The sequence below is a fragment of the Bombus pascuorum genome, chromosome 2 (assembly GCF_905332965.1).
Source record: "Bombus pascuorum chromosome 2, iyBomPasc1.1, whole genome shotgun sequence".
NCBI classification, from domain to species: domain Eukaryota; kingdom Metazoa; phylum Arthropoda; class Insecta; order Hymenoptera; family Apidae; genus Bombus; species Bombus pascuorum.
In genome coordinates this window covers 22,414,094-22,426,211 of record NC_083489.1, presented here as the reverse complement: position 1 = coordinate 22,426,211, position 12,118 = coordinate 22,414,094, and the positions used below count along the sequence as shown (strand labels likewise).

General features: G+C 31.4%; 1 protein-coding gene across 11 annotated transcripts in view; it reads left to right on the top strand.

The window, feature by feature from the left end:
• LOC132904598 (protein cycle) overlaps window positions 1-12,118 on the top strand; it is a 112,426-nt gene that overhangs the window by 33,666 nt on the left and 66,642 nt on the right. For 10 of the 11 annotated variants that reach the window (XM_060955241.1, XM_060955239.1, XM_060955240.1 and 7 more), the window contains one exon: window positions 4,012-4,477. The exons of the other annotated variant lie outside the window; for it this stretch is intronic. In XM_060955241.1, coding sequence (XP_060811224.1) covers window positions 4,012-4,477 — 466 coding nt within the window. The remainder of the gene's footprint in view (window positions 1-4,011; window positions 4,478-12,118) is intronic. 11 annotated transcript variants of the gene reach the window in all.

Below are 12,118 nucleotides of genomic sequence, written 5' to 3'. Positions count from 1 at the left end.
TATTATATTAATTTTTTTAAGCAAGGCAAAATTTAAACGGAAATATGAAAATAATGAAGAATTACTTAAAACTACTGGTCGTGAACGACCCAGTATACACATGCGTCATGAGTTAAACATGTTTTTCTAACCAAATGTAGTCGATTAAGAGTTCTGCTAGAAGTTGCTTGGAGTGATTACAATCTAGAATCTTGATTCTCCTTATAGGATCAACTTTCACAATCATTTTATTGTTCCTAAATGACATTGATCCTACGTACTTAAAATACTGCTCTCTTTGCGTGCGAAATTTCGGAGTATATTTTCTTAACATATTTTCATTTATGTAACACTTATACATCACTTAAAAACATTTTCTGACATTGCTTGAAAATTTTATAATCCCTAATCTCTTTTTAGGATTATACTAAAATTTATATCACATATACAAAATTATATATTATTATAGAATTATGTTACATACAAATTATATAAAATTTATCTCTCACTGTTTAAATAATGAGCAATTATATTTTCCTTACACTTTATTTTATATTTGATGCAATTATTTGTCTTTTATGTTCAGAAATAAAAATGGAAAGACTATTTTTAAACTTTGGTGTTAAAATTGCTTGATCTCGTCCTTGATTTGGAACACAATTGTCTTCGTTTCTTTACAGAACTTCATGGAGAGCAAGTTGCATAATGTATATTTCATAATACAAAGTATGATGAACAACTCATTCATTAAACTTACTTCTACCTATTTTCAAAGTTTATTCCTATTTATTTCAGAAATAACTTGACATTTTCTCTCATATATTCCATACACATTATGTACAAGCTTGTATTTAAAAGATTTATATAGACAGAGGGTATATACATATTTTTCATAATGTTTCAAATTTCTGGACTGCAGCTTTTTTTTAATCTTTCTCTATCTAGTTAGAAATGAATGAAAGAAATTATATTTTTATTTAAAAACAAAGACTTGTAGTTTTAAAAACGTTTCTCTCTTTGCTATTTAATAAAATAGAGGAAACTATGTTATTATTCTAAAGCCAAAAATTTAAATTACATTAATTTCCCTATTATATTAAACGCAACATTCACCTATGTTTCTTCTTAAAATTTCATTCACAACAATTTTATGATACCCGTTTCACAACATCTAGTGCGGTCACCAAACGAATGATTCTTTTATCAAATTAAAAGCAATGGAGATAGTGTTAATTAGGAGAAAATTACATCATTTCGTATCACTAAGGCATTCTACGTGGAGGGTCAATGGGCTCTTGCAACAGCCGTCGCTTTACACTGACATATTAGCACGTGCACACAGGCGAAATGCCATAAAAATACGAAATTGTCTGTCAGCCAGAGAGGTGCAATTAATGTGCGGTTGAAGGCGTACGATTCGCCATAGACCATGTTAGCCCCCTGATTCTTCGCCAATTTGTTATCCGTCTACCACCGCGCTAATGATTCCGAACCTCGTTGTCTTCGCACAATCGCAAAACATTGTTGCCGTGAAAATTTAATTATCTGAACGATTTTTCGAAGTCCATTAAACGAATATCTGCTGGCTATTCTTCACGATACAGGACGTAGATTAACCACATATAATAGTTATCTCTTCAAGATGATACCTGCCTATCATGTGAGCATGCGAGTTAAAAATTGAAATATGATTAGGTTTAGCTGAGGAGAAAATGTACATCGCACAACAACGGAGGAGGAGCAATTTATATTTTTACTAAAGCTTAATGAGTATTATAATTGATCATAACATTCTTCATACATGCAAAGCATTGTACTCGTTAGTGAAAATATCCTATCTACCATTTTGTAAATTTTATCATTTTATTTTGCCGATTCTCGCGTTCATTTCATACAACCACATGTGTATTAAAATTAGTATCACTCTAAATTCGAAAAATTGGATGGCGTACAAATCCCGTATGCTAGAAAAATTAACGGTGTACTTTAATGTTAATCCCAATCCTTAAGCGACATACTGTAGGCTGTTTCATATCGAAAACGATCATAATCGTGACAATGATGGCTCGGAATATTCCCTCAGTTTTTTCTCGTTAATCATCGTACAACGATCCAATGTCAAAGGTCTCTGGTCCTCTATTTCCGCTATCCGCAGATGCAGAGAATTGACATTTCCTAATGCGTGAGAAACCAGGTTAATTATTTGCTAAAGAGGCTAATAGAATAAAGCTTATTTCTTCAAGAAACAATAATATCGAAATTCAGAATTGTGTTTGCTTTAACATACAAATACAGTTTTGCATGATTATTCTGCTACAGACCAGACGATATTTTCATCCTGTTCTATAATTACCTTTCGTAATTACCAGATTGTGAAAGTATAAGAACCAATATATGTTTCTTTGCTAATTGAACGCATAATAATTTACATGAATTTAGGCTTGAAATCTTTTTGAGCAGATCTATCATATAATGCTCGTCGTGTATTGATTTATCTCTTATATGTTATTAATATTTAATCCGTTTCATTTATTGTATTTTCGACAATTTGTTCTTCTATTCGAGTTGCAATTGTTTTTACTTTATATGATGATTTGATCTTTGTTAATAATATGGCATTAACCTTTTTATTTTATTAATGCAATTTGAATTTCCACTTGAGATTATTTTATTTTTATAATAAAACTATTTAATTTCATTACCTTTACCAAGAACTACAGTTCTAATTTTGTGTATTATAATAAAATATGATAGTTTCTACTTATATCATTATTCATTTTAAAAGTTTTAATATTATTTTCAAAGTTCAGAAACGTTTTAAATAAACACGGTCGTAATTGAGTTGGAGATACGCCTAAGAATAGTAAACAAAAAGGGAAGAAAGTTGGAAACAAGAAAAATGACTAATCTTCTTTGTGTTTAAAAGCACTATAGTTTCTATAGTTTCATCAATTCTAAATAGTAATAATTATACGTAAAATTAATTAATGGTATAGAGATCATTTATTACATAATTCATTACATGATTCAGTAGTAAATGAATAATACATCATTAGCATATTTATTTCCCTTTAATCGTGTGCAACAAGGTTGGCGACAAGAACTCAAACTATTGCGATTCGGTGAATCAAATAATTTAAACGATTTATTTTAAATACCTGTAAATACGTAAGGCGTGTAATTTAAAAAGTCATCTTTCGCAAATTAGAATCAAAGATTATCACCAACATCTATGAGGCGATTTATATAATTACGCCAGTAAAAATTTTATCGCTCTTAAAAGATGTAGCTCCTGGTACGAGGAATTTTATCACATCGTTGACTGCGTGCGGATTCGAAAAGAAAGTTCGATGTACAAATTGTCCAAGTTCCTGTTGATTAAAACCATTGGTAGTTTTCCTTGCAATATAAAGATCATTATATTAACAGCATCGATAAAGAAGTTACTATAATCTCTAATGATAATCTTAATTCTTTTAGTTTTTGAGTGGCGCATTCGTTAACACGACACGAATCCATAATTTCTCAGTCATCCGAGATTTGAATTCTTTTAATTTTTGCACGATCTATTTATTAATGTGATAGGAATAGATTCCATTCCAGTTTTCGAACTAGAAAACCGATTACTATCAAATTCGCCTGCATGCAAATTTTCACTCTTCCCGTCATTAAATCGTCGTTTCATTATCACTCCTGTCGTTACATCGTTGTTTTCGTTAAAATAGATCGACGAGGAAAAGAATCTCCGACCATTTGCTCCGAGCAGAGTCGTTGATATCGAGATTCAAAAATATCCTCTAGCGCAGAGTCGTCGATTTCAAGATTCAAAAGTATTCTTTAGCGCGATGAAACGATTCCCTTATAGGGACATTCCGATGGCTCGGTCAAAGAGATTCAAACGCGCATCGTTCACGTTCCACGAACACGTGAACTCGTCTTGTCCCGATCTATTCGCATGTTGCAACCACTTTAGGACGCGGCCGTAGCGAAATCAGGATCCGGGTAAAAGAACACGGCTTTATGAATCTTCAGACGAGGGTGGATTACTGCCAGATAGCGGTGGTGTCGTGGAGAACGATGTTATGGTCGGCGATGGCACCTGCGTGAATACCTGCGGCCTCCATCAACATCAACAGCAACATTCTCCAGGTCATCTTTATCGCCAAGAACAAGCGCAACTTCAGCAACAGCAACAACAACAGTATCAGCAACAACGTCAGCAGGAGGAGCTGGAAGATTTTCTATACTTTCGTGGACCACCGGATCAGGAGATGGTGGCCCAAGAAATGGCACAGAGTTATACGCAGCTCCTCCATCCGAGTCAGGAGCCACAGGAATTCATTTCGTTGGAGGAGCTTCATCCGCGTATTCACCAGGAACATCGTGTTCACGATAACCGCGGTCGGGTAGTCTCGACGATCTTGTCCGATACCCAACTCTACCAGCATCATCATCAACAACAACAAGGGAATTACTATAATCTCTCCGCTGTTCAAGAGTAAGTGATAAAAGCTATGCGTTGTTGTCATGTTTAAATAGCTATCGTTTGTGCCCCTCTCCGTTCATCATGGCTACGTACGTTCTGGAAATAAGCGTTTTAGTTCAGGCAATTACGACAGTAGAACTCCATTATTTACTCACATTACATTTTCGTTTAATTAATCTGAATGTGAATTCCTGCGAACGAAAAATAATAGGTAGTGAGGAAAATTAGTGAACTTAAATGAATTGTTTAGATAAATGGAGTTCCACTGTACATTCTTATAGTTGTACGCTTCACCTGCGCGATGGAAATCATTTTTCGGTGATTCAGCTTTGGTCTGAAGTAATTTGGTACAACTTCTTTCAGATTAGTAGAACAAATATTAACGCTTTGCACTTGGAAACCATTTCAACGTCTCTTTTCATCAACTCGTTAATTGAAACGCGAATTTCTGACAGAAAGTTTATGATTACTTTATTTCCTTTATCGGTTTGCTATGATTAAGAAACGTTATTTCTAGTTATAGTTTTTATCATCTATACATATACTCATGTATATCATCGTATTAATATACATTTGTATCTCACAATGTTTTTAATTATTACCAATTTTCAATTATTTAATTTAAATTAAGTTATTTAAATTGTTATTAATAATTACTCAGGCGAGTAATAATGAAAAGAAATTCGTTCCCGGAATTATTATACACTTTTATTTAAGGAACTTTTTCTAAAATGTTACATTTTGAGGGAAACAAAGTGCCCCCTGACTTTCGCAGGCATTATCATCAGCTTTGTATTATAAATGCAATATCTAAAAGATTTACGTGAATTGATTATAAAATTATAAAACTCATATTCATAGCAAAAAGATTGTGGCAGCGCAATTGGCATTCTGAGTGCAAAGAATTAACACTATGTACAACAACCAGCTAGTTCCGAAAAAGAACTCATAAATTATGATTTTGTTATATTTGTAACAAAATTCGATGACTTCGAATATTTGAAAAATAAACAATAGTGGTGGCAAGTAATTAAAGAAATACATAAATAGATAAGTTACACATGGCGCTAGTATTTTATCAGTCATTGACAATTGATTCTTCCTTTAGCTCTTCATATTGTTAATGCATCTTTGGTAAATTTTCATAGACGCTTACAAATAATTTTTTATTGTAGTATTTGCTGTGTACTGTTGTTGTCATATGTACGTGGTCAAAAGTATGATGCTTTGTCTATCATTATTCATAATTGGTGTGTCAGTATCGAAAGCTCTAATCAGCTGACGAGTTGGTAATAAAAATTCTATGGAAATCGGTTTTCAGATTATGACATAACTCGATGTATCTACGATATAATAAGACGATTACTCGTGTTATCGGTTAGCCTTGAATTAGCACGTGACCTCATTAATCGTTGTGATTCCTGATTCCTTGATTTCCATTATACATCTAGAATATGCGCTTCAAATCCGCCTCTGTATGTAATTATCAATAATATTCGCTTGGAAGAAGTTGATTTTGCATGTTCCTTATTAAATACTAATAAATCTTCCGACTGATGCATCCTATCTAATAGGTAATTAGTATGCTATTTTCTTCTTTTGCCAATTCATTATATATAGCTATAATTATACGTGAAACGTTATTAAATATCACACACGAAACATAAATAAAGCCAAATTGTTTGAAAATCTTAGCTGATATGTAGAGGGCCATTTTTTTTCTATCTACTCATTAAACAAGTGGTTTTCGTCCTAATTGTTTCGTTCATAATTTATCAGTGGGACGTTATTAATCCTGATGCGTTCTTCTGGCTGTTTTCCACCTAATTCTGCTTTTCTAACGTTAACGAAAATCTCAAATTTCAACAAAGTATAAAAAAAATGGTATGCATGATTTTTCCTTTCAATTGTATTTTAAACATCTTCTTAAAACATAACGAATACATTTTGTTTCCTAAAATGCAAGCAAAATTGAAATATGAAAGTTTGAGGATTGCAATAAAGTTAGATACAGTTAGAATATTTGGGATTCAGGTATGAAACAGAATTCTTAGAAATTGTTATGAATGCTTGGTGAAATGGATCCTATGAAATCACTTAGTAGTTTACATATATTTTTGAACCGATGAATACAAGGATAAAAGAATCAGTGAGAACGTTTAATGGTTTAACAGCATTGACTGTGTGAAATGTGTGGCGAACAATGGGATCTTGAAGGAGTGTTCTTTCGTACTTGGCAGTCGAGATCAAACGCGTAGCGGACGGCGCCACTGTTCATAAAATACCGTTCATGAGTAATACTAAACATAAGACTATGATATCGCCGCGTTATCATTCAGAGACAGACATTAATGACGTCCATTGTTACTTGTTGAACTCCACTACTTCTAAACATTCGATTTCTTACCTCACAGAACATGGCAACTTTGTCAGTCGCGTTCATATCCATATGATTCTAATATCTATCAGTTTTTGTTACTTACATCATCTTTTTACCTTTAATATATATTTCACTTATTTTTATAAAGTTATCATACTTAATTGGTTACTTAATGCTACCTACGTATATACATATATCGAGTATGTATACCGTCTACTTTAGTTAAAATGTCTTATTTAGTATCTTTTCATTTTTGAAGATATGTTGAAATATTTGAAGTTCCCTGTGTTTTTACTTTTTAAGTAAAATTATATTATATTATATATTTCTTTTTACTACGATCCTAAAATTACTACATTATGATTGAACAGTTGAAATTCCAGTTCTCTAACTTAACTCCTAGTTGTTAACTTAAGTTCTATTATTTTCTTTGAGCCATCCCTGTTTTCTTTCTTTTTTTTTTTCTTATTAATTTAGAATATTAAACATTATTTCATAATTACTAGTAACTAGTAAGTAGTATTACTTACTAGTAACTAGTTACTAGTAAATAATTATGAAATAATGTTTAATATTCTAAATTGTGATTGCCACATTGCTACATTCTAAATGTAAGTAGTATTACTTACTAGTAACTAGTAACTAGTAAGTAATTATGAAATAATGTTTAATATTCTAAATTGTGATTGCCACATTGCTTCATTCTAAATGTAAGTAGTATTACTTACTAGTAACTAGTAACTAGTAAGTAATTATGAAATAATGTTTAATATTCTAAATTAATAAGAAAAAAAAAGAAAGAAAACAGGGATGGCTCAAAGAAAACGATAGAACTTAAGTAAACAACTAGGAGTTAAGTTAGAGAACTGGAATTTCAACTGTTCAATCATAATGCAGTAACATTAGAATCGTAATAAAAATAAATAATATATAAACATTTGTAAGTTTTATATAGAATAACATAAGACATCTGATTTGAAACTTTTTAAAATTGTTGATTAATCTAATTTTAACTTTGATTCTAATATCTCGATATTTGAAACAATCTGTATACAGAACACTGAAGGTATTTAATTAAGAAATTATTAAAATTCTTTAAACCTGTTTAGTTTATTTCTTATCTGTTCAGTACAGATTTCATTTGCACTGTAATAGAGGGTAGTTTTTATATTAACACTTTATATCTTTATTTCCCAGCACGTCGGAGATTTCTATCAAATTAATTGTACTAGTATCGCGTGAAATTAGCATTTAAATCTTTCACATCGTTTATTCCTAGGTTAATTATCTCTAGTGCTTGTAAACAGAAATCTTGAACGCTTTGATTTTACGTACGCGTGAAATCTACGTATACTGTGCTGGATAGCATTTGTTATATGCACATCAGTCTCAAACATTAATATTATTCATATTGTTCATGTTATTGGATAATATTGATGTTGATTAATATCTTACACATTTATATCTACACTTACACCTATCATTCAATGAGATTCATAATGCAATAACAAACAATCTAATATTTCAAAACTATAAACATTAAAACTTTCATTAAAGCTATATATAGTGGCTATATTGTGTTTATTTGAACACTCGTCATGGAAAGCTTTCATGCATATATTGTGTACATTGTATGAAACATTTTGAAATTTCATTAGCATTACAGTATCACATGATTGCCATAATTATATTGATATTTGAAATTAATCTGAAAATGTGTATAAAAGTTACAAAACATTTACTGCGAATATCTTTTTAATACAAAATTAATACGCAGCATGAGTAGTTACCTTAAATAACTTTTATGACCTACATGAAATATACACATACTTCTAATATTTATCTAATAATAATTTGTATATATGTGTTATTTTCAGATTTGTTTCAAACTTTACCAATGTCATTGCGACACTCAGATCTCATCGCAGTGCTAATAAAACTTAAGAATGTTTTACGTAACATAGATAATATATTCATAAAAGTTGTCTAAGAGTGTCCGGATACTTTCCTGATTTGCTCCATGTACGTAGTCATTTTCCTATATCTAACAACCATAATACGCATTTGAAAAAAAGCGTTTCATTGATAACAAAATGAGGAAAAAGATAATTTCTTATTAATTAAAGTTTGACATAAATCGGTAAAAGGAAACATAAATCCGATCGATCAAGCGAGAGATATCGACGTCGGACGCCGTCGTGCCGCAGCCTTTCGAGATCGGTGAACCGACCGGCATGTTTTACTAGAGGCCCGTAAAAGTAGATTAAACGAGCCTTTCCGCAGCAACGAGATATCGAATGTTCTTCTAATAATTGCCACTTGTATATACCCGTTTCCAAGTTTAGCGCAGTTGTGCACAAGAGAGGACTTTAAGAGTAGAGTGGCGCAATCGAACGCGCGCTGCCCTCCAGGGCTTACTTTCCACTCTTTCTCTGGTTCTTACAAGTTCCTGACCCGCGCAAACCAATTTATAAAACTTTATTACATAATGCTCAGATTATCCTACAGATCTATGCTACCCAACTGTGAAAGAAATCTGTTGAGGAATCAATTCGTGATAAATTGACATAATCCTTTATAGCTTTAGTCATGAACACCTTAAACGATGATATTAATGCACATAAAATGTCGACTTTTCAAATGAAAGTTTACAAGACCATATTAAATTATGATCATTTCTACACGATTAAGTAGTTTTCTCTCAAATTTGTAACTCTAGGTAGCTTTGCACTGTAGCTTCCAGAATTACAAAGATTTTTCCGATGGAATTGTTATACCTTTTTCATTTACAGCTCCTCTTAAAATAATTTTGACGTTAATAAATTATGCTTTGAACAATGTTTTCTCCCAACCGTTGAATATTATTTCCATTCATTTTTTCCAAATTTAAACTCATATTAGAAGATTGCGCGAATATTATAATAATTCATAATATTCGGTAGTAAGTTTCTGGTATTTTTATTATAGATCTTCGTAATATTTAATGTACGGAGGTAATTTACAACACACTTCTACTTCTTCTTCGACGTGATCTATAACCATTGACGATAGGATAACAATTGCATAAACCTAGCCTTCGGACAAACGATATTTGAAATGCATCAACCTAATATTTTACGTTACAATTACCGTTCTTTTTTGTTTATCTCTATCGCGTTTTGTTTAAAGGGCGTAAGTACGTGCAGTCGGTGTCAAGAAGATTCGGTCAGTGTACAATTTCAATTTCTAAGCTCTTTACAGTAAATGTACAAGGACCAACAAACATATACTGCATTATGTTACATTTCACTACATACCCCGCTGGGGGTAGCCACCCACATGCTATATTTATTTTTATTTTATTTTTTTTTCACCAATAAGATATAACACTTTACCAAATGTCCATAAGGACAAATTGTAAAATAACCAAAAAAAAAAAAAAAACCTCACTACATAGCTAACAGTGGAAAAAAACTTCTGTAACTTTTATTATTTGTCATTGTGTAAATATTGAAAGAAATATTGACAAAGGACGAATTCTTATGCCACAAAACGTTTCGAAATTTAATACAAGATGTACATGGAGGAACTTCTTAGTTGAATTCTCCACTAAGCATTGCCACTGTTTGTATACAACGTTTGTAAAAAGTACTTCGTTCAAGCCTGAGCTCAGGTTGCAACTACGCATTAGCTTCATTAAAGATTTGTTCAGAATGAGTAGCGAAAGCCGATGTACAAGTTTTGAAATGCGACAATTACTAATATTTCACAACGGAAAGGAAAAGTCAAATCGTAAAACAGCAGCGGGTATATTGAAGAATAATTAAAAATACATTTGTAGGAAGAATGTAATATAAAAACATATCAATGTCAATTATATAAAAAAATTTATTTTCGTTACGCTAAAACGTTTGCACTATGTCGTCAAACATGAGATGTTGAATAAATATTGAATATAAATAAATATTGAATAAATATTGAAAATAAATATATTAATAATAAATATTGAAACATAAATATTGAAAATAAATATATTAATAATAAATATTGAAACATAAATATTGAAAATAAATATATTAATAATAAATATTGAAACATAAATATTGAAATAAATATTGAACTTTCGTGAATAACCGTTGTTAGTTTCAGTTTTGTGCGCATAATGTAGTTGTTGTTTAGTGTTATGTATATAATTAGTATTGGAAAGCGAAACTTTTCGTGACAAAAGATATCTCTTCTTCGGTGTTTCTTTTAATATTTAACCAACAATAAGTAATAATTCAGAAGGTCCTTTCTACTGTTATCTACGTACAGTGTAGTATAACATAATGCAATATATTTTTGTTGGTCCTTTTTCATTTGCTGACAATATAGAGCTTTGGAATTAAAATTATACAGTGTCTGAATCTTTGCGATGAAACCTGACTTTCTAAAGGAATATTGTACCTACTTTGCCTTCGCTTTACTTTGTTTTACTTTAATTTTGCAGTAAATCAAGATACGAAATGTTCATTACTATTCAAAAATATAAAGAAACCGTTTGTAACTTGTTTTTTGTTTCCTCGTCCATATTCTAGCTCAGATATTCTAGTATTACTATTTCGATATTGAAGAAAACTGAAGTTCCATCACTGTCTTTATGCTAGCTTTGCTTTTCCCAATCAATTTCATTTAATCATTGCGTCCTAACAGTCTGTTCGATATAATTTTACGAAGAAATAAAAAGTATGAAAAACTTTGCATATTTCTACGTATCTTGAACATGAGAAAGTATTAGATAGAACTAACGGACTTGGACAATACAAGCAATGTGACCTTTTACTATCGATTGATGTACGCTATACATATCTAAGCGTACGATTAATCCGGATTCGATCGTTTCGTTTTTCGTTAAGGATGAAGAAGTTCTTTTTTACCGTTTGATTCTCCACGTCCTTCAAGACGCATTTCACTTCGTATAATTAGTCATCGGAATGGATGATAATCATGTGGTATTAAAGCGAAGATCGGACAGACTTGGTAAGATGGTTCAAGTGTTGTTGAAAGGTAAATGGCAGAGATAGCAAATGAAGGCGCGATTGCATCTTCATTTTTCTGTATGATTTCTTTTTTACTTGATGCACGTGTGTGTTGATTGTGAAAATGCAGAAACGTTAAGGAAACAAGTTTCGAAAGGAATCTATTGATTTAAACGCAAAAAATGTATATTTCTCAAATTATAAAGCACGATTTCTTAGCAATAAGACTACACTTCCAATCTAGATGAACATAAAGAAAAGGTAAAGGAAAATGGA